This window comes from Melanotaenia boesemani, chromosome 22 (assembly GCF_017639745.1).
Source record: "Melanotaenia boesemani isolate fMelBoe1 chromosome 22, fMelBoe1.pri, whole genome shotgun sequence".
Taxonomy (NCBI): domain Eukaryota; kingdom Metazoa; phylum Chordata; class Actinopteri; order Atheriniformes; family Melanotaeniidae; genus Melanotaenia; species Melanotaenia boesemani.
Window position 1 is genome coordinate 4,538,263 of NC_055703.1, and position 24,269 is coordinate 4,562,531.

The 24,269-nt window shown below is 42.0% G+C and overlaps 1 protein-coding gene across 1 annotated transcript in view; it reads left to right on the forward strand.

Annotated features, from left to right (window-relative positions):
- Positions 1 to 20,414, forward strand: part of nt5dc1 (5'-nucleotidase domain containing 1) — a 61,698-nt gene extending 41,284 nt beyond the window's left edge. Inside the window, exons 9-12 of the mRNA XM_041976167.1 lie at positions 9,286 to 9,407; positions 13,509 to 13,682; positions 16,374 to 16,542; positions 19,316 to 20,414. Of these exons, the coding sequence (XP_041832101.1) occupies positions 9,286 to 9,407; positions 13,509 to 13,682; positions 16,374 to 16,542; positions 19,316 to 19,428 (578 nt within the window). The 3' untranslated portion in view covers positions 19,429 to 20,414. The remainder of the gene's footprint in view (positions 1 to 9,285; positions 9,408 to 13,508; positions 13,683 to 16,373; positions 16,543 to 19,315) is intronic.
- The last annotated feature ends 3,855 nt before the right edge of the window (positions 20,415 to 24,269 follow it).

Genomic DNA, 24,269 nt, shown 5'->3' on the forward strand with positions numbered 1-24,269 from the left:
GTTATTTGTCTATGTGTGTTGGCCCTGCGACAGACTGGTGACCTGTCCATGGTGTATCTGCCTCTCACCTGTTAAAATGCTGGGCGACCCGTAATGGAATAAGCTGTCAAGATAATGAATGAATGAATCAATATATTTATAGTGAACAAGTTATGAAATACTTATATTTTACTAATGAAATACATATTATATTATGTGCAATAATACTATGATAAGATTAGAATGATTATTCCTCCATATAAGTAACTGTCCCAGACAGGTGAATATTATTTGTATTTAAGTTTGAGAAATGTAAAGCCTTTACTCTGTGTTTCATCTCTACATGTGCATGCGCTGTTCACATGCTAGTGAAGGAACTGAAAGAGGTGTTTCCGAAAAAGAGAGAAAGGACTAGAATGAGACCACATGGAGATGGAGCTGTATCTCATGCTAAGAGCGAAGAAAATGCTCTGAAAAACGGACTAACCACTCCTGAATGTTTGGTCAGAAGGCGCACACAATAATTGTATTTATTTTATTGTATTTGGGTTTCATATATGTAATTGTTTTACTGTTAAAAGGTAATATTTGTATTTTCTTTAGTTTTTCACTATGATTTATGGCTGGCTAGAGAGGGCAGGACTGGAGGACAGCACAGAGGCGCTAATCATGGCAGCACAGGAGCAAAACTAAAGTATCTGCTGAGGCATACCAGGCAGGACTCCAGGTGCAGGTTGTGCAATGGGAAACACCTCCCAAGGTGGTGGAGAATGAGAGGCCTAAGATCCTGTCAGACTTCCAGATACAGACCCACAAAATGTTGGTGGCCAACCAACCAGACATTGTGATCATGGATAAGCATCAAAGGAAAGCGTAGTGATGGATGGATGTCCATCCCCACCGGTGGAAATATCCGGGAAAAGGAAGATGAGAAACTGGAGAAACAACTGGAGAGACAACATCCCACCATCCTGGACCGTCATCAGGAGGAGATTTCTCTCAGCCTTCACACACTGAAAAATAACAACTCCTCCAGCTCCAGATTCATTTTCCCACTAAAACTATCTGCAGTATGTTTTAAACCTTAGCACATAAATCTAAACTCTATTATTTTACTTTTTCAGTGTAATGTGAGGACTTTGGACACCTGTTAGTGCGATCACTATCAGCGTGGGATGCTTCCCGGCTCAGATCCTCATCCTCTTATTACCGTCTCGGACTTCCTGCCTTCATGTCTTCTCCCAAGTGTCTGAACCTGGATGCTGCAGGTGAAGGTGTGTCCTGCCATAGCGGGAACCCGCAGGACTCCTCCCTTCTTCTGGGTCGTATAGCTGCCAACATGGGGGGATGCATTATGTGTGAAGGCAACATGATCCACCCACTGAAATATCCTCCTCTTCCTCGTCCTTCCTCAGTTTTGCCACGTTGGCAGGAAAAGCATCCCCATCTGTTCTGCCTCTGTTCTCATTAAGCTGCAAATATTTCTCTAAACTCTTCACATTTTCTCTTTTTTTTAATGAGCCAGTAAAGTTTATTTAGAGGTTTATGGTTAAAAGCGACGCCTTCGGGAGCATGTAGCGTTCATCTACACTGTCAGGATCCATAAACAGCAGCTACAGCTGATTATCAGCCCAGAAAGAATTTTTAAGGGAGATTTCACTTCTGTTCATTTAACATTTAAAACTTCAAGCTGTTTTAGCTGTTTTTTGTTTGTTTTCCTTGTTGTTTTTTTTACTATAATACAGTGGAGACTTTAATCCCAGTATAAACCAGTCTGTAGCAGCTGGAGCTTTTAATCCCAGTATAAACCAGTCTGTAGCAGCTGGAGATTTTAATCCCAGTATAAACCAGTCTGTAGCAGCTGGAGCTTTTAATCCCAGTATAAACCAGTCTGTAGCAGCGGGAGATTTTAATCCCAGTATAAACCAGTCTGTAGCAGCTGGAGCTTTTAATCCCAGTATAAACCAGTCTGTAGCAGCTGGAGCTTTTAATCCCAGTCTAAACCAGTCTGTAGCAGCTGGAGCTTTTAATCCCAGTCTAAACCAGTCTGTAGCAGCTGGAGCTTTTAATCCCAGTATAAACCAGTCTGTAGCAGCTGGAGATTTTAATCCCAGTATAAACCAGTCTGTAGCAGCTGGAGCTTTTAATCCCAGTATAAACCAGTCTGTAACAGCTGGAGCTTTTAATCCCAGTATAAACCAGTCTGTAGCAGCTGGAGCTTTTAATCCCAGTATAAACCAGTCTGTAGCAGCTGGAGCTTTTAATCCCAGTCTAAACCAGTCTGTAGCAGCTGGAGCTTTTAATCCCAGTATAAACCAGTCTGTAGCAGCTGGAGCTTTTAATCCCAGTATAAACCAGTCTGTAGCAGCTGGAGCTTTTAATCCCAGTATAAACCAGTCTGTAGCAGCTGGAGCTTTTAATCCCAGTATAAACCAGTCTGTAGCAGCTGGAGCTTTTAATCCCAGTATAAACCAGTCTGTAGCAGCGGGAGCTTTTAATCCCAGTCTAAACCAGTCTGTAGCAGCTGGAGCTTTTAATCCCAGTATAAACCAGTCTGTAGCAGCTGGAGCTTTTAATCCCAGTATAAACCAGTCTGTAGCAGCTGGAGCTTTTAATCCCAGTATAAACCAGTCTGTAGCAGCTGGAGCTTTTAATCCCAGTATAAACCAGTCTGTAGCAGCTGGAGCTTTTAATCCCAGTATAAACCAGTCTGTAGCAGCGGGAGCTTTTAATCCCAGTATAAACCAGTCTGTAGCAGCGGGAGCTTTTAATCCCAGTATAAACCAGTCTGTAGCAGCTGAAGCTTTTAATCCAAGTATAAACCAGTCTGTAGCAGCTGGAGCTTTTAATCCCAGTATAAACCAGTCTGTAGCAGCTGGAGCTTTTAATCCCAGTATAAACCAGTCTGTAGCAGCTGGAGCTTTTAATCCCAGTATAAACCAGTCTGTAGCAGCTGAAGCTTTTAATCCCAGTATAAACCAGTCTGTAGCAGCTGGAGCTTTTACTCCCAGTATAAACCAGTCTGTAGCAGCTGGAGCTTTTAATCCCAGTATAAACCAGTCTGTAGCAGCTGGAGCTTTTAATCCCAGTATAAACCAGTCTGTAGCAGCGGGAGCTTTTAATCCCAGTATAAACCAGTCTGTAGCAGCGGGAGCTTTTAATCCCAGTATAAACCAGTCTGTAGCAGCGGGAGCTTTTAATCCCAGTATAAACCAGTCTGTAGAAACGGGAGCTTTTAATCCCAGTATAAACCAGTCTGTAGAAATGGGAGCTTTTAATCCCAGTATAAACCAGTCTATAGAAACGGGAGCTTTTAATCCCAGTATAAACCAGTCTGTAGAAACTGGAGCTTTTAATCCCAGTATAAACCAGTCTGTAGAAACGGGAGCTTTTAATCCCAGTATAAACCAGTCTGTAGAAACGGGAGCTTTTAATCCCAGTATAAACCAGTCTGTAGCAGCTGAGGCTTTTAATCCCAGTATAAACCAGTCTGTAGCAGCTGAAGCTTTTAATCCCAGTATAAACCAGTCTGTAGCAGCTGAGGCTTTTAATCCCAGTATAAACCAGTCTGTAGCAGCTGAAGCTTTTAATCCCAGTATAAACCAGTCTGTAGCAGCTGAGGCTGATCATTTCTCTAGTCCTGCTACTGTTCATTTTACCTTAAAAATCTGTTCCATGAAAATGAAACATTTAAATAAAAATGAGCATGTTTAAAAGCACTCTAATGCAATTTCACATGTTTCTATTATCAACTAGTAGATCAAGTAGCAGTAAATGTGTTCTGATCAGCATCAGGAACCCTTGATTTAAACCATCTTGTCAAAGCTTATAGAAGTCCTACTCCTTCAGATCCTGCTTTGATTAATGTTAGTAAGAATGCTGCAGATTGGTCAGAGTCCAGATTGATCCGCAGCTGCATCCAGAAACATCAGAGACCTGAATTCTTCCCAGGAGGATGTTTTAAAGCTGCTGCTTCTCTCATACCACTCATTCCTGTCACACAGCTGGGAGTACACGTGTGTGTGCACATGTGCAGGTGCTCAGCTCTGTTCTTTTAATGCTGGCCCGCCTCTATTTTTGTGGCATATTTAACCTCAGTTTGAACCTGAGGACTCTGGTGGTCTTACCTTACAGACCTGAAAACAGCTGGGCAGCAGAGCCAGGATGCCTCTCAGAGGTCGGCTCATTAGTGCAAGTTAGGATTTGTTCTTATCTTCCAGATTCTTCCTCTACACTGTTTTCACATGTCGGTGGCAAAAGACAAAAAGTCAGACCAGGAGTTATACACTCACCCAGGCCTCCCCAATTCATATACTACACACACATGCTTACATGCAAGCACACACACACACACCTAGGCTAAGTAATCACCAAAGCTCAATATTCCATATAGATAGGCATCCACACACAACTATCAGCCACCAGTCCAGAGCTTTTCTCTCCTACTCGCATCACAAGATTCAATCCATCAGTCCCAGCAGGACTTCGTTATTCATCTCATGATCTCATGTTAACCTGAAACAACATGATGGAGTCATTTTGTCAGCAAATGATTTAGATGCCAGTTTACCATAAATATAAAATGTTAACAACAATATTCTCTGCAGCAATAAAAATAAGAAGTGGTCAACAGCAGCTTCACCTGATGTGATCTACTAACATTAGAAATGCAAGTCAACTCAGCTTAGACAGATAAGAGTCTGTCCAACCTTAAGAGGGGTTCCCAAACTTTCCCATGCAGCAGCCCACCTGTGGAGGAATGTTTGGTCCAGCAGGACTCTCCATATATTTCATCCAATAAAATAAGCCAACAAGCATAAAACACTGCAATCACATAATTTACAAGCAGATAAACACACAAAGTCTCCTTATCAGCTTTAACCTGGACTAATAAAATTTCCTCATTAGCCCAGTTTACAGCTGTTTCTGAGCTGGACCAGGACAGATGTGGACAGATGTGGACAGTAGCCTATGTGTAAAGACTAGTTTAGCTGAGTAGCTTCAGTATTGAAATATCCACCTGTCACTTTAACACAGGACATAAAAGTTACCTCTGATGCCAGGAAATCCCACATAGAGCCTGTATGTACAAGGCTGGAATAACCAGCAGCTTCTATGTTTGGGCTGATGGGATGTAACAGTATAGCAAGTAACCACGGAAACATTAATATTGAATAAAGTTTTGACAACAAGTAGTACCATAGTCATTATTACAGCAGGAGTACCAGAGTCATTATTACAGAGGTAGTACCAGGGCCATTATTACAGCAGTAGTACGAGGGCCATTATTACAACAGGAGTACCAGGGTCATTATTACAGCAGTAGTACCAGGGTCAATATTACAGCAGGAGTACCAGGGCCATTATGACAGCAGGAGTACCAGGGTTATTATTACAGAGGTAGTACCAGGGCCATTATTACAGCAGTAGTACCAGGGCCATTATTACAACAGGAGTACCAGGGTCATTATTACAGCAGGAGTACCAGGATCATTATTACAGCAGGAGTACCAGGGCCATTATTACAGCAGTAGTACCAGGGCCATTATTACAGCAGGAGTACCAGGGTTATTATTACAGCAGTAGTACCAGAGTCATTATTACAGAGGTAGTACCAGGGCCATTATTGCAGCAGTAGTACCAGGGTCATTATTACAGCAGGAGTACCAGAGTCATTATTACAGAGATAGTACCAGGGCCATTATTGCAGCAGTAGTACCAGGGTCATTATTACAGCAGTAGTACCAGGGTCATTATTACAGCAGTAGTACCAGGGTTATTATTACAGCAGGAGTACCAGAGTCATTATTACAGCAGGAGTACCAGGGTTATTATTACAGCAGGAGTACCAGGATCATTATTACAGCAGGAGTACCAGGGCCATTATTACAGCAGGAGTACCAGGGTTATTATTACAGCAGTAGTACCAGAGTCATTATCACAGAGGTAGTACCAGGGCCATTATTACAGCAGTAGTACCAGGGTCATTATTACAGCAGGAGTACCAAGGCCATTATTACAGCAGTAGTACCAGGGCCATTATTACAGCAGGAGTACCAGGGCCATTATTACAGCAGTAGTATCAGGGCCATTATTACAGCAGGAGTACCAGGGTTATTATTACAGCAGGAGTACCAGGGTCATTATTACAGCAGGAGTACCAGGGTCATTATTACAGCAGGAGTACCAGGGTCATTATTACAGCAGGAGTACCAGGATCATTATTACAGCAGTAGTACCAGGGTCATTATTACAGCAGGAGTACCAGGGTCATTATTACAGCAGGAGTACCAGGGCCATTATTACAGAAATACTACCAGGATTATTAGTACATAGACCAGTACTGACCTCACTAAACAACAGGACCTGGACCAGAACTGACATCACTAAACCACAGGACCTGGACTAGAAGTGACATCACTTAACCACAGGACCTGGACCAGAACTGACCTCATTAAACAACAGGATCTGGACCAGAACTGACATCACTAAACCACAGGACCTGGACTAGAAGTTACATCACTTAACCACAGTACCTGGACTAGAAGTTACATCACTTAACCACAGGACCTGGACCAGAACTGACATCATTAAACAACAGGATCTGGACCAGAACTGACATCACTTAACCACAGGACCTGGACTAGATGTGACATCACTTAACCACAGGACCTGGACCAGAACTGACCTCATTAAACAACAGGACCTGGACCAGAACTGACATCACTAAACCACAGGACCTGGACTAGAAGTGACATCACTTAACCACAGGACCTGGACCAGAACTGACCTCATTAAACAACAGGATCTGGACCAGAACTGACATCACTAAACCACAGGACCTGGACTAGAAGTTACATTACTAAACATCAGGACCTGGACTAGAAGTGACATCACTAAACCACAGGACCTGGACTAGAACTGACATCACTAAACCACAGGACCTGGACCAGAACTGACCTCATTAAACAACAGGATCTGGACCAGAACTGACATCACTAAACAACAGGACCTGGACTAGAAGTTACATCACTTAACCACAGGACCTGGACTAGAAGTGACATCACTTAACCACAGGACCTGGACCAGAACTGACCTCATTAAACAACAGGACCTGGACCAGAACTGACATCACTAAACCACAGGACCTGGACTAGAAGTTACATCACTTAACCACAGGACCTGGACCAGAACTGACCTCATTAAACAACAGGATCTGGACCAGAACTGACATCACTAAACCACAGGACCTGGACTAGAAGTTACATCACTTAACCACAGGACCTGGACTAGAAGTTACATCACTTAACCACAGGACCTGGACCAGAACTGACCTCATTAAACAACAGGATCTGGACCAGAACTGACATCACTAAACCACAGGACCTGGACTAGAAGTGACATCACTAAACCACAGGACCTGGACTAGAAGTGACATCACTAAACCACAGGACCTGGACCCTTGATATGGAACCACTGGTTTGAGGGATATTTTCTTGGCCCACTTTGGGCTCCTTAGTACCAACATGGCCTGGTTTAACCACCACGGGCTACCTGAGCATTGTTACTGACCATGTCCATCCCTTTAACATCCCAGTGGAGCATCTTCTGATGCTACTTCCAGCAGGATAATGCACCATGTCACAAAGCTCAGATAAACTTTTCAACTGACCAATAAACCATCTTCTCTTTTTTTCCTCTCTTACAAAGATGGGTTTTCTAAATCAGCCTAGATATGGTCTGCAAAAGACCATAACAACAGATCCTTCTGCAGGATTTCAGGACTAAAACAAACTCTTAAAAATTCAGCCTGTAAGATCTGCCGTCTGGTTTAAACCTGCTGAGACATAATAACACTGACTTTATTATCCAGCAGTGTGTTATTACTGCACATTACTCTCTAGCATTCATGTTATTGCATGCCCGTTAGGTGCAACAGTTTTCCCAGGAGAAACGGCTGTTAGTTTCTCGGTTGGTTTCAGATAAATTCCTTTCATATCCAACCAGAGGAAAATCCTCAGTCACTGTTCATGAGCTCACTATGTTCAGTCAGACTGAATGCTGTGCATGGCTGAACACAAGGCTCACACCTTTTCAGAGGGTAAATATGAGGTTTTAGGAGCCAACCTGGCTGACACATGCTGGATATTGAAGTTGGACTCAAACGAGAGGGGCAAGACGTGGTTGGAACATGTGGGTCTCCACTGTTTTCACTCGCATCTCGTTTTACCTGCTGGAATAAAGCCGAGCTGTCAAGATGTCTTTCTTCAGAGGTGGAACACCCAAAATCAACAAATGACTTTCATCAGACTTTCTCACATTAACAAGAGTTTCTTGGAAGAAATGTGTTTTGGTTGATGTGCCAATATGAGAGTTACACAATACACCCAAAGAATAGTTTCACATTAAATGTCAAATGTTTCAGCTCTGTAAGTTTTATCCCAAATATTCATCCAGCTGAGTCGGATCGCTGGACCTCATTCACCAGATCTTCCTAAAAATCTTTAAATTCTTTAAGTTTCCTCAGAAAACTCTCTGTCACATTCATGAACGTGTTTTTAGACTTGGGATGTTCCAGTACTGTCTCTGATACGTGTTATTTTACTAAGGGGTCTATTAAATTTATAATTGAAATTATATTTATTATAGACTAATGTATGTTTCTATCATTTAGTGGCCTAGCACAGGTTTAACTATGAAACATGAAAACAATGATTGCCACAGAACAATTTTAAATTACTGAGTAAATAAACTCAAATCAAAGAATTTCTATTAAAAAAAAATCTTGGAATTGGACTTAGAGTGAACGTCTGCCATGATAAACAGGGGCTGTTCATCCAGAGTTTAGGAGCACAAAAGAAAGCCAGAAGAAAGTTCTGCACAATGACTCATTAATTTGAGTCAGGTGTTGGAGCAGGGAAACATAGAAAACCTGCAGGACTGAACTGGTCCAGGCTGTGACGACAGTGAGTGGATTTGTAAAGCCGTGGACGCTGCAGGTGAGAAACCTCGATCAGACGCTGTGTATAATAAGATGAGCGCTCCTTTGCAATTTGCTAATTGCAACATTTTAAATCAGAAATTAATTTAAAAATGGGAGTCATTCAGTCCTGCCATAAGAACTGAGATGTGTTCTCCTCATTCTTTGGAGGATCTCTGACTGAGGAACAAATCCTGAAAGACAAAACATTCCTGAACGCCACAAAAAGTGTGAAAGTGTTGGTGAATGAGGACCATTGTTCCTTCTGCGGTTGTGATGTCTGTCTGTGGAAAGCTCCTTGTTTTACTCAGTCTTTGCTCCTGCAGTGAACGACGTGGAGGAGAGCGAAGGCCTGCCGTCGCTGGACAAACCCGGCTGGTACTCTCAGGGCAACTGGCCACACCTGCACGAGCTGCTCAGGACCATGACAGGGAAACCAGAGCCCAAGGTATGCCACTCGCCAACATTACAGGAACATTCAGCCAGAGCTCTGATCGCAGCTCACTTTGAGCTCGACTCCAACTTCAGCTTTTGGCAGAGCCTGAAAGAGATGAGCACTTCATGATAAATCAGCTGCGGGGGATTCACACCGGTGTGATGAGGAGGAGGAACGTGGCTCTGTCCATGACTGACGACAGGATAGCTGAGCGCCAGCATGCCAGGAGCTCGTTGATAAAACATAGACTCGTGTGTCAGGAATAACAGACTTCTTCCACTGGAGTTTTGTTCACATACAAGCAAAATATTCTGGAGACGCTTGTGATGAGGCCTGCATTCAGATAAGTGAAGCTAATAAACCCGGATAAAGCTGTGATCTCTGCGGCTTGTTTGGGGTTTTGCAGCCTCCTCGCTGCACACACAGCAAGGTGTGATTTGACAAATAAGACATCCTGAGTAATTTCAGGGCCCCTCCACTGAGCTGGTCTGTTAAAGCGTCCATCAGGCTTCATTTTCTCCATCCCCTCTTGTCTCCATGGTGACTAAAGGCCAACGTTGTCCAAAAGAGCTTTTTTAGAGATTTTCTACTTTCCCCATGTGAAAATGTTGCCTTGCAGACTCATTCATGGCAGTAAGGTGGGAGAGGTTGATGTCACAGTTTCAAACCTTAAGGATGCATGTTTATGTTGTTTATTACAACATTCTGAAGAAATTGTTGGAATCAGGGTGAGTATAAATAGATCGTTAGTTTTAGAATCGGTATTTCAGGAAATTAAATTAATGTCTGGTTGAATATTTGACCTTCCTTCCTGAAGTTTAGAGATTTGTTTCCTCAAATAAACCCAGACTTTATTCAAAATTGTGGACTTTGAGGAGGACTGTTGCAGAAAGCTTAATGCTGGTCTGCTCTTACTGTTTCAAAACCAGTTTTAGGTGTGTTCTGGGTTGTAATCCTGTTCTCTACCGTGTCCCAGTTAGAGCTGTTCATACAGTCCAGGTTTATGATGACACCTCTGCAGTTAGCAAAGTTGCTATACTATTGAAGATGATTTAGTCTTTGTCTCATATGACACTTTTCTCTTGGTGCACATTCTCAGATAAAAGCTGACATTAATGGTCTAAAGTGTTCTGCACTGCAGAATCAAAGTACATGCATGGATAGCTTTGACCATGTACTTCATACGGTAATGTACTTGTTTTTCAGGTCTCTAAATGAACACTCACCAAATGAGGTGAATGTTTTAGATAAAAAAACAAGTAAAGAAGTTATGTAACATGTAGAAAATTCCTAGCTGGGCTTTTACAACCTGTAAAAAACCCAGTTTCACGCCTATTAGAACTAATAAAAATCTTCTAAAAGGTGCAATATTTACTCATCATCTTCAGAGTAAGTGTTACACGATGCAGCTAGCCCAGCTAGCCAGATTAGCTTGTTGTGTTTGGCTTGTAACAAACAGTAGACAATAATCTTTTTATTTACCTTGTTTAGTTTGATTTTACCAGGAAGAATTCCCAGAATAAACATTTTAGGTTGTAATTGAATCTATTTGTTAAAACAGTTGTAACGGTGCATGAGATTACTCCACTAACAGAGGAGGAAACATATCTGGTTACATCACAATAAATAAATCCATTTGTCTCTCTGTAGAGAATAAACAACAGCAGCTGTTAAAAACTGACAGGAGGAATCCAGCTCAGGCAGATCCGTATTGGCTGAGCCCAGATCCAGTCAGCAGTCCTCGTCATCGACCCCCCTCACCTCCAAGACCTCTACTCAATGCTCCCTCTGTTCCTCGGCCATGTGGAGAGAGCTCTGTAAAATCCAGTGTCAACCTGCACTTAGAGCTTCTTTAAACAGTCCTCCGGGGTGACCCGAGGCGCTCTGTGTTTTCACTCCACTCCACTTTCACCTGACAGGACGTAAAGCAGGTGGGCTGAATGGAGGCTTTCAGGGAAGATTACGGTTCACTCTAAACAGGGTGCTGAAAATTACGGGGTCATGGTAGGGCTGACAGGACATGATCATACAGGAGTTTACTGCTGTCAGACGTCTTTCTCCAGTCTAAATCTTTGTTCTCCTCCTGGAGGATACCAAGTGCTCACATTTAAGACATTAGTGAAGCAGTTTTCCAGGCATTTCTATCCCATCCAGGAGGTTTTCAATCCAGCCACTAAATGTAGTTTCATTCAGAGACTGTCTGAGATTTCGAAGCTGAATTAGTGTACTGGTTTACGTAGGGAAGATGTTCAGACTTTGAATAGATGATTTATCATTTCCTGATCATTCTCTCATCAGACGGTAGCGTTGTACAGTACAATCACCTGACATCACACACCGTGGACATGAGATTAAATCACACAGTTTTTTGCTTTGTGCTGCAATACTTTGTTTTTCTAAATGGGACCTTTCTTTGTAACATCAGGAAAAGACTAAATGTGGGTGTACACTGAGATTAATCAGGATGGAAGGTGAGAGGACATGGACTGCACCGCTTAAAACATCATTTGTTGGGGGTTTAAATGATTGGATGTAGAAACATCCACTCATTTTTTACTCATATCAGCTAGTGTGAAACAGAAATAGAAATGAAGGTGGTGGAGAACAACCTGCCTTACCTTTCGGAAAGATGTTTTTTTTCATCTTCAGTTTCTTCCATGTGTGTTTTCCCCAGGGGGATTTAACCTAAATAAAACTCAGATTTTATTCTATCCACCAAAATTTTAACCCACATGGACCGGTTTTAATCAGGTTAAATATGGACCGTGGATTCTAACTTCTACACTGACCCAGGCAGCAGTTTTCTCCCATAATGCATCTCTCTCCTTAGCAGCAGCTGTCTCGTACACTGCTGTATGAACCTCTCGCTCCAGGTTTTGGCAGTGGTTGCTATGGTGACTCCAGGTATCAGAGATCCATGGGTTTTTATTGTGGTTCCAAACTCTGGATAAAGATACTCAGAGATGATGAAGCAGCTCAAAACAGCTGATCTGGAAGCAGAAACTCAGAGTTTCTGATAACACTCAGAGTTAGTTGAATCTAATTTCTGGAACAAATCTCAGTTGTTGGGACAGGATATGGTTTAGCATCATCTTTCTGAAATATGCAAGATCTCTAAAAAACATCAGCTAGAATCAGACTAGAATTAAAATTACAATAGATTTCAAATAATAAAGTTTTATTTTGCTGGTTTAATGGAGGTAAATAGAAAAACATAAGGTCCAGCTGTACTGGGAAACAGTTCATTTCAAACCAGACTCTTTCTCTCCGTCGCTCTCCTCCATGATGTGCTGCCTCTGTGCAGGAACCACTGGCTAAAGAAATATTTATCATGATGCTGTGTGTCTGGAAGCAGCACTGCTGAGCCACCAGAGGGGCAGTTCCAGAGAAGTTGGGACACAACAAAGCCTTTTGATTTAAATCTGATGTTGGAGCAGGAAAGCAACTAAAACCTGCAGAACAGCGGCCCTCGAAGACTGTGAGGAGTTGGAGATCCTTGCTCTGGGGTCAATTTTCAGAAACCACGACAGCTGCCAAATTTATGTACCATTTAGATGAAGAGAAGCCTCCATTAAACCTCTTTTAGCTTGTCTTGAGGATATGAAAGCATTGATGACCCTAAACTTTTTAAACTTAAGTAAAAAGAAGACAGAGGTAGTTGTGTTTGGACGTAGTGGCTCATGTGAGACCTGTCCTCCCAGAGTCATGTATGTCCAATGGTCTGCAGCACTTTGTCTCAGCTGGTGTTAAAGCGTTTTATAAATAACTGGATGATGATGAGAGCAACCTGCAGAGTATCAGAAAGTTTGAATCTGTTCTGGTTTAGATAAAATCAAGTAGCCACCTGAACTGAGAGAGTCCACCACCTCTTCCTTCGTCCTCTGTTTTCATCTCCAGCGTTCCTGGCTTCATTTCCTCTGCACCTTCAGACAAACAGACCAGACAGGCCACTGAAACGTGAAGCTTTGAGCTGCTGCTCTTTGGGAATGTGGCTGAGAACAACCGGCTCCGGCTCATGGCGGAGATGTGGCAGCCAGATCGGTTGAGATGACTTCTGCAGACTCATGGTGTCCGCCGTCATGACTCACCACTTTTTCTCTCCTCACCATGCAGGTGGTGTATTTTGGCGACAGCCTGAGGTCGGATATGTTCCCCGCCACCAGCTTTGGGAAGTGGGAGACGGTGATGATAGTGGAGGAAATGGAAGGGGAGGGCGTCCCGAAAAGTGACGCAGCAATGTCTAATGAGGCTCAAGTGGAGCCGCTGGAGAAAAGGGGAAAATTTGAGGTAAGTTAAGTGAAGCATCTGTTTCCGTTTAGCATCCATTGGTCACGCTCGCCCCCAGCTCTGGCCTCCTACCACCATGAGCCCTGAGTTAGCAGATACACACTGAACATCACTTTGATGTCTCTGGTTTCTTCTTATATGCTTCACTGAAAATATGTTGGAGACCTGTGTCCTAAAACTTACTCTTTATAATCAAGAAAACTATCAGAAATCCCTGCTGACGTGATGAAACACACTTAATGCAGCACAGCAAAAAAATAATTTACAGGAAATAGTGTGTATGGTGTAACACAGCCCTCCTCCTCCTCACACAGCAAAGGAGGATATTAAGCAGCAGGATGTTAAAAAGTCAAAAGTCAGCACATCTTTTGGAAAAAAAAAAAAAAACACCAGGGCCTGGACTGAACTTCCTCTTCTTCCAAACACAGTGGACTGTGGTGCTGTAGTGTAGATACATGATAACAGACCACACACACCCGAAACACTGCAGTGCAGTCAACTGAACATTTACTTTATACCATAACAGAACTTGTAATTTTCAAACAGTATGACAAGTTTAGACAAGGTGCTTTACATAAAACATGAAAAACATTACAGCAGGATGCAAAAGACACATTAAGAAATTAAATCAAAACAGAAGATCGGTCCAGTCTGATCCTCATCCATCTGAACCTTCTACTGGTTTATCATCTGAATGGAACAGAGACCAATCAGATGATCAGAGGTCACTTTACCTCTGCAGAGCGGACCCGTACCAGCTGGATGTACTGGTACAGACTGGATTCAGTCTAGAAATGTGACTAAAGGCTGAAGTTTAGGCATGTCACCATCTTAGATGATGTTGGTAGGATTGTGGATGAGTTGTGCTGATCTGCTGTTCAGATGTAATCTTTTGTGGAGGATCTTTATGATTAATTAATCGTGGCCTTTAATTTCACCATTGATTGTGAAATCCAGTCATGGTGACGTCTCTAGTTATAACCTTGAAAAGATATGTGGGAAGATGTCGGCTTGTGTTGCTGCTGTAAGCACCAGAAGTCGATCCTCCTCCGTCACTGAGGTGGCGCTTCTGTGCAGGTCACAGCAGAAGAGAAGATAATCGGACTGTTTTCTTAACAATATCAAAGAAATCTTGTACAAAGAACAAAGACCTTTACTTCATGAAGATTACTGCTGTCTGACATGGAGGGGGGGGTCCGTGGTTGACGTCCACTGGTGGCAGTGGGTGGGTATCACACACTAATGTCTAAGTTTTCATATTGTCATCCACGTTAACGTGACAGGTAACGTTTGTTATGCCAGTTCATGTTAACGGACTAGGAGACAAGGAGCTGCAGTGTTGCTGAGAGTTAATGATTAATTTGGGCAACGCTGTGACCAGGAAATAAAAATTATTCCGTCAGTAGCACAAACTGCTTCAAGGTTTTAATTCCAGTTTGGATTATCAGTTATTAAAATCAGATTTTGATGAATCATAGTTCACATTGAAGCACTGATGTCTGACTAATAATGAAACCTGTGAGATCTCCAGATAAGATTCCCTGACCGTGGACCCCTGTCTAATGTCATCAGTCCAGCTGTCCATGTCCATGTTGGCTGGTAGGACCGGCCACTACAGTAGCAGTGGCCGGTCCTATCAGAGCCTATATAATTTCCTTTATTCATAAGGGGTCTGGAGGAAGTTGCTAACAGTGGCCAAAGCTAATGCTCAGTGAGAACAGAAGGTACGCTAAGTTTGCCACCTATCTTAGTTTTTGTGTGGTTTGTGGTTGGTTGTATTTAGAAAGTTAAATGTGTTTAGTTCCTGTTAGCATTAGCTAATAAAGTTATCAGCTGACTGAGGGAAGATGTGCTGAGAGTGCAGCCGCGGGCCTCTAGGAAGCAGTTTTACTTCCTGTATCCAGCCTCGCTACGAAGACTTGCTTTGCTAACCTTGTTACCTTTTAAATCTAAGTTCCAACCACAAGCAGCTGGGACTGAGTGGATGTTGTTACTGCAGGTAAAAGTAATTCAGTACTGTAGTTTGAATTTAATGAAGAACACCAAGATGTTTCATACCTTCCATCAGTCCATGGAGGAGAGATCAGTCATCTGCTGGGGCAGCAGAGCCAGAAACAGAGTCTTCTGTTCTGGGGACTGATCTGGAGCTGATTGTTCAAAGAAAAAAGAGTTGAGGCGTTAGCTGCCGTAGAACCTGATAAAACAGCATTTCCTCCCCTTCCTGTTGAATGACCACTTCGTTTGCTCAAATGCTGAGATACCACTAATGTAATCTAAAAGATCCTCCAATGAGGCCTGAGTTACACAACTGTTGCAGATAGAAGAGATTTATTAAGATATCCTTCCTTTCAATGCTCCATGTTTTTATCTCAGTGATTTCCACTCATCGCTTCTATGTTCCGGTAAGGGGCTGATGGTGTCTGAGTGATAACAGAAAGTAGGGGATTTCTCAGAAAAATGATTCATTGCTTTTCTGAAAACGTCCTGAGATGAAGCCAGTTTGAAGTCTCGCTCTATGTCCTTTTAATCCCGCTTCCTTTAATCAGGTCTGCACTTGTCTGGAAATGAATCTTCACATGACGCTGTGTGGTTTGGTGTGTGTGTGTGTGTGTGTGTGTGTGTGTGTGTGTGTGTGTGTGTGTGTGTGTGTGTGTGTGTGTGTGTGTGTGTGTGTGTCAACCACCTCCACAGGAGCAGGGCATGAAGTCGCCCTCCGCCGTGTCCAACCAGTGGGGGTCCTACTTTGTTGATGTCCACAGGAGTGGAGGAGACGATGAGGAGCACCAGAAGCTGACCTGGTGCTGCCACTGCATCCACAAATACAGCACCATGGCCATACCGAGTGTGGAGCACATAGCAGGTATGTGGAAGCAAACAGCAGATAGATGAGATATAAAAAAACCATGAACAGAAAAAGTAATGATCCACTTTGATCCAGCTTCTAATCACTGTGTTCATTTAAACCAGTTCATTAAATTATGACCTATAACCAGAACCAGGAAGGAAACCCTTCATCAGGACCAGGACCAGGACAGAAAGCCTCCATCAGAACCAAAACCAGGACGGAAAGCCTCCATCAGAACCAGAACCAGGAAAGAAAACCCTCAATCAGGACCAGAACCAGGAAAGAAAACCTTCATTAGAACCAGAACCAGGACGGAAAGCCTCCATCAGAACCAGGAAAGGAAACCTTCATCAGAGCCAGAACCAGGACGGAAAGCCTCCATCAGAACCAGAACCAGGACGGAAAGCCTCCATCAGAACCAGAACCAGGAAAGAAAACCCTCAATCAGGACCAGAACCAGGAAAGAAAACCTTCATTAGAACCAGAACCAGGACGGAAAGCCTCCATCAGAACCAGGAAAGGAAACCTTCATCAGAGCCAGAACCAGGACGGAAAGCCTCCATCAGAACCAGAACCAGGAAAGAAAACCCTCAATCAGGACCAGACCCAGGAAAGAAAACCTTCATTAGAACCAGAACCAGGACGGAAAGCCTCCATCAGAACCAGAACCAGGATGGAAAGCCTCCATCAGAACCAGAACCAGGAAAGGAAACCTTCATCAGAACCAGAACCAGGACGGAAAGCCTCCATCAGAACCAGAACCAGGATGGAAAGCCTCCATCAGAACCAGAACCAGGAAAGGAAACCTTCATCAGAACCAGAACCAGGACGGAAAGCCTCCATCAGAACCAGGACGGAAAGCCTCCATCAGGTCCAGAACCAGGATGGAAAGCCTCCATCAGAACCAGAACAGGACGGAAAGCCTCCATCAGGACCAGAACCAGGACGGAAAGCCTCTATCAGAACCAGAACCAGGAAAGGAAACCTTCATCAGAACCAGGACAGAAAGCCTCTATCAGAACCAGAACCAGGACGGAAAACCTCCATCAGAACCAGGACCAGGAAAGAAAACCTCCATCAGGGCCAGAACCAGGACAGAAAACCTCCATTAGAACCAGAACCAAGAAGGAAACCCTCCATCAGGACCAGAACCAGGATGGAAAGCCTCCATCAGGACCAGAACCAGGATGGAAAACCTCCATCAGGACCAGAACAAGGACGGAAAGCCTCCATCAGAACCAGGACCATGAAGGAAACCCTCCATCAGGACCAGGACCAGTACGGACGGCCATCTTCCTGCACCGGTTTGGGTGGCGAGGACAGGAAAGAGGGTCGACCAGCAGCATCAGCCATTATGGGAACAGACTCGATGCACACGAGGAGAGTTAAACTCCCAACATGAGCCAGTTTAGACTCGTACGAAAAATGTTGCTCATTACTCATCACATGAGGCGTTTCTGTCCCCAGACTACAAACACTGACAGAACTCAGGCATGAAAATGTAAACACTTCATATCCAGACCACAAGAATCCATGAAGAGCCAGCTCCAGTTTCCTCATATATGGTCACAGTGTTTAGTGTCTTCTTGTTTAGAGGCTACATCTGTTCATCACAACACCACACAGCCCAGTGGATTCACTCCAACCCAGCCGACAGGAACAAACCAATGCAGTTTGTTTTTACCCACACCTGACTCATCCACAGTAACCAAAGCATTCCTCACTGTCCTTAGTTTATTAGAATTAGAAACACATTAAATGTATGATGATTCATTCTAGTAAATGTTTTTTATTTGGTACAGAAATATTCAGGAAGATTAAAAAAAAGCAGTTTGATGTGAAACATTCAGTGGTTTAAAAAAATCTTCCCAAATCCGCACATTAAACAGCCTCATCGTTCTGTCCTAACACAGAAACATCCACAAGAATCCAAACAATAAGTGAAGCAAACACAGATGTGGAACCGCAGCTGGAATTAAAGCGAACCAGCAGATCCTGGGAAAAAGGTGTTAATCTTCCATGCGATCATAAGCTTAGAGCTGTTTTCATGCTGAGTTTGATCCTGGTCAGATTGGTCCAGGTCCACCCTAACCGTGCTGGCCTGCTTTCATCCATGTCATGATGTCTCAGAACTTATAGATGCACAGTTAAAAGAATTTAAAAAGTAAAATAAACTAATATTCCAATTTACAGGCGTTTATATCCCATCCAGGAGGCTTACAATCCTGGAAATGATGATGAAACCACTTCCTGTCAAACTTTCCACCAATCAGAGAGCTTAGATTGACGGTAATGTCCAATCAGGAGCAGCCAAAGATCAATAAGTGAGCAGAAAGTTCTATGTGTGTCTGAAAAGAAGAAAAATAATGCTCCTCTATGGCTGGAATAAAGCCAAGACGACGTTTCTGAGCTGGGGTTGGTTTAGTGAGGATAGCAGGTAAATAGTAGCAGGAATAACTGGAACTGTGACAGGGAACTTCCTGTCACTTTGAGCATGTACACTGCAATACAACACCATTTATGCATTTGAGGGAGTATGGATTATTCTGTGTTTGGAGAAACGACCTACAAGCGTTCAGCTTTCCAGAGTTTGCAGGCCTGTGAGCTATTATTTCAAGTTTTTTCTCTTAGGAAGGAGATCAAACATGAGTCCAGCTGAGTGATTATGGCCTGCAGTACAGAACGATGTGTGCCTTGCCACTGAATACTGAATTGTTTCTTACTAAGCTACATGGAGCATTAATCATCCAGGCAGCCTGCCCTCAATCAGCTTTATTTTACTCTGCAGGTCTCCCTCTGGATTACAAGTTCCCCAGATTTTCCCCTGACAAGCCCTGCACCACCGGCTACTACCCTAGGCCTCCGGATTCTTTGCTGAAGAGGTGTGAGAATCTATCATAAAAATAAAGAAGAAGAAAGGGTGAAAAAAGGAAAAAAGTCCTCCATAACCCCTCTGCCTAAGGAGAGGAATGTGCCTCCATTTTGCCGGTAGTTTCCACCTGACCCCACCATCAGCACAGGAAGCATTTACTCCTCACCCGTCCAGAGAAACCATGTGAATGTACGCCACAGCATCTCCATCACACCTACATTTGAAAGTTGTTTCGTGGTTTTGTGTACCGTACACGTGGAAATACAAGAAAATAAGTGTGTTTACACTCAGAAAAAGTATAATGATCCATTGGTTTCTCTCTTTTTTGTGTCAGAGGCTGAATCTTTGAAACTTCTCTGAAATAAAGTGAACATTTTACTGTCTCTTTACCCTGAAGTGATTACCTCAACAGCAACTTGTACTCGTGTCGGTATTTCTGTACAACACTGTTATTGTGAACTCTTTTCTTTTAGATGCAGTTTAACTGTGTGTGTTTGGTAACCTGAACATGAGGTTTAAGGTTTACTGTTTGTCATTTTTGTGGGAGATGTTTATCCTTATTGTTGCTACAGAATTAGCACAATACTGTCAGAAAATAACTATGGAAACTATAATAATAATAATGAATGATGAAGACTATGCTAGATATTCTCTGTATTACTTTTGGTACCACTGTGAGATGTGCTCTTAGAGTGACGTGGACTACTTGTGCTTCATTCATATGCAGACTGAGATACGCTTTAACCGACTTCTGAATGGTTATTTTGTCGGTGAACATAAAGTTGTGCCATAATATTGAAGGAACACTCAGTCTGTGGAAGATCGCTTGTTGCTGTCAAAGATGACTTGTGTCAGGAGTTCAGCAGAACTTAGCACAAAGACTGAACAACAACGTGGTGAAATACACCTGCACTAAGTCCAGACGTTCATTCTCTACAAGTTACGTAAAGTATCCTAATTTAACTGGCTAATCCAGTTTGAGTCATTTTAATCCACATCAATTACTTCCCGTCTACAAAAACCACATTTTTGTAATTTTGGTACGATCACGTTTTATTTCATTTTGGATTCACCACATTTCCCATGTGTAAAATATATGTTTCACAAGTGCAAAACACACTTCACATGTGACTGAGTTTCACATGCGAATACCCTAAAAATGTCCCAAAACCACATTTTTCTCATGTGCATAATACATGTTTCACATGTGCAAAACCATGAGTTTTACAATTAAATAAGAGGGTTTCACATGTTATTACCATAAAAATGTTCCAAAACCACTGTGCCAGATGTTTGACGTTTGTTTCATATGTGCCATATATATGTTTCCACATGTTTTTATACGGGTTTCATGTGGTTATTACCTTTAAATATGTCCCAAAACCACTTTCCACATGTGCAAAAACACAGGTTATAAACTCTTCCAAAAATGCAATTCCCATGTGCAAAATATTCTTCATATGTGCAACAGCAGATGTTTCACATATAAAAACCAGGTTTTCTACTGTTGTGTTTTGGATGGAGCTGAAGATTTTGCTGTTAACTGAAAGAAATGCAGAGAGAGGAAATTTGTAAGTCTGTAATCAACAGTAGAGCGTGTTTCATTGTTTTATTTATTTATTCATTTATTGTTCAGTTTTTGTGCTACGTTGGGCTTTACATCTTGTACCTGAACCTCAGAGAGATGGCACTTATTATTTATTAGACAAGAAGGTTTCTTAATGTTGATGCGTTCCTATAAACCTTCATCTCACAAGTGAAGAGACAATATTTTGAGAAAAGGCAGCATTCAGCTAGCAGCATGTACGTGAGATTGATACAGCTCGTGCTGTGAGTGCACATTTCATTCATACAGCTGTGGTGATTGTACTCATCTTCTCCCATCTGACCTGGAAAATTTGACTTGCACATTTGCCTTATGTTGGATTCATTTGTGGTCAAAAACATGGAAAATTCAAAAATCTGTGTTCCAGTGTTGAGGCGTGTGCAATGAAATAAAATGTTCTATGATTTTCTAATGTGAAGTTGTTTTGTGTGTCAGCCTTGTATGTGGATCACTGGTATGAAGAGAAGCAGACACAATCTGACTCATTTGAGACCTGCGGTGAAGCCAAGTGATGTAAGAATTTATCAGACCACATTTCTCAAACATGAAATCATGAAAGTGCTAAAACATTTCATGTGGCACAACAGACAAATGTCAAAGTGCTAACAGCGATGTAGTTAAAGTGCTAACACGGAGAGGCAGCTACTAGCTAGTCAACATTAGTTAGCAGCAAATAACGAATGTAAGGAGAGACTGCAACTGTTGCCCAGCGCTGTTGTCACCATGAAGTTTACAGCTTTAAAATGTTCTTCTGTTAAAGGACCTCAACCTATACACTATTTAAATGGCCATTAGGTAGCTAGCTACCAAATATTTAACAGCATTGTAGTTGTTTTAGTAGTGTGCATAGATGGTGGGACTACTGTGACCTGTGTCCACTTGTTAGGATTGTTTATTTTTGTATATTCCAATTTCGTGGAAGAAGTCTTTCAATGTGAAAGGTCCCATTATACCATTATATTACCAACTTCCCTCCAGGGTTTTACTTTTTTTATTGTGATTGTTGTAACCTAAAAGGTGATTTTGCTGCACCTTTACTAAAAAGCTGCTGTGGTTTTTAGTGGGTTTCTTCTTGCAAGTTATTGTAAGCAGCAGACTGGGAGGGTATTCCACCATTCAGCAGAACGCGCTGGAAGCTGCAATCTAAACAAACCAGCACAAAACAAGAAAAAATAGTTGATAGTTTACAAAATAGAAAATAGTTGAAAGATCTTTACTTAACACAGTCTGACGCCTTGATGCCGTAAATGTCTTTTTTTTATTATCATATAATAATAAAAAACTCCAAATCTTTTGTTTATTATATACAGTTTAAATTAGCATACACACAACATATCAAATTAAGGTTAGCTATTTATTTATTAAAAGGTTTGATGTTGAAATAGCTTAGTTTTTTTTAGTTTTCATGGGTTTGCAAAGGGTAAATAAAAATGGAAAAGCTAGAAACTCCTGGTTTAAACAACCTGGATATATACTGCCTTTATCCCAATTGAATCCAAAGAGAAATTTCAGATTTAACAAAAGACAGAATAAATAAATCAGTTTATGTTAAAGGGAATAAGCTTTGTCACTAAAACACGCATATTAAAAACTAGCGATTTTATAACATGTCAGACGATGTTATAACCTCACTTATTATTTTTGTTACCAGTTTAATATTAAGCTGCGTTCAGCAACACAACTCAACATTCCCTCCAAGAACAGAGAAACTTCACGGCTGAAATTATGTCAGAATTGGGGGGAGCTTTTTGTATTCCTCAAATTAAGAGTATAAGGAAGTTTCTCACTAACATTTACCTGTATGTTCCCACGTTAACAGATGCAGATGTGGTAAACAGCTGAACACACGTGTCACCTGTTGCTAACACTGTGTGAAAAGGGCCAGAATCCATAAATAGGGGTATGGGGTACTTCCAGGAACCAGAAGCATCTTATTTTTTATCATAAAAATGTTCAGGATATGGCCTGAGGTCATGTCTGGGAATATCTGAGGTCAATATACTGAATATAGCCAGAATCCTGCAATATCTGTAGGGTATATTTAAATATGCCAGACGTACGTTTTAGTCATATTTTAGTTTCAAATATTGATAAAATGAGTTAGCTTTCTACTTATATGCTACCACCTTGTTAAAACAGAATGCCACGATGTAGTAATAACAAACCATTTTGTAGGTGGAATTATTCTACAAACATTTACAAAAACATGCAAATAAAGAGTAAAGTTTTTTAACAATAAAACTACATTTCTACTCAGTGAGTCTCTTCATCCTAAGTCTGACCAAGACATAACATCCATGTGTTTGTACTCAAGGATTACAGGCAAAAAGTGGGAAGGGCACCAGATCTGACCCAGACCGTCCCAGGGTGGAGCTTGACGCACAGCAGTCCGTTGATTGGTTGAAAGAGGAATCACTTCCTGTGTGACTCGGTACTACAAACAAAGCAGCAACAGTTTCATGTTTGAATGAATGTTTTTTATTTTAAATCCACATAAGAAGAAGGAGCACAAACTGCTGGATGTCCATCATTCTCCTCTTTTCTGTCGCTTTCCTCTTAATTTCAAGGAAGGTGTCGCACCAATATGACATCACGCTATTACCTGGCTCTTGTACATACCAGGTAAAGGTACATTTGGCTGTGGAACTGCTACAGAGATCAGAATTTACCAAACCAAACAGTCACGGATGTGTTTGTGGAAACAGTTGAAGTCTACCCAACAGCTACTGAGCATTACCAGCATGTTATTAACTTAAAAAATAGACGAATATGGGCAGAAGATGCCATCCCACAAGAGGCGAGGACACAGTAGGATGAAGGGAAATGTGACACCGCAGCAGCAATTCCCCTATGATGCCAAGAATCCAGGAGTGTGGGTCTTTAACGCGTGTCAACTTGAGGTAAAATTACTACATTATACAGCCAGGCTCATTCAGCAATTATGTTCATTGCCACCTTTAAGGCAGTAGCCTCTCAATAGTGGAGTTACTTTACCAGTCACATCCTACTCAGAGAATGCGCACCAACGTCATTCGTGCACAGAATTTGGAAGGGTAATTAGCCATTGTGGGAGTGTCTGCAGTCCTTTTAGAATCAGAAAGGCTTTATTGCCAGGAACAGTTTACAGTAAAAGGAATCTGTTGGTTTCAGGTGCAAAAAAATGCAGACAGACAAACAAAAGCACATATACAAATTTACACACACAAATGTTTTAAATATGTACCCAATGAAATAAGATAAGAAATAAAATTAGATAAATAAGTG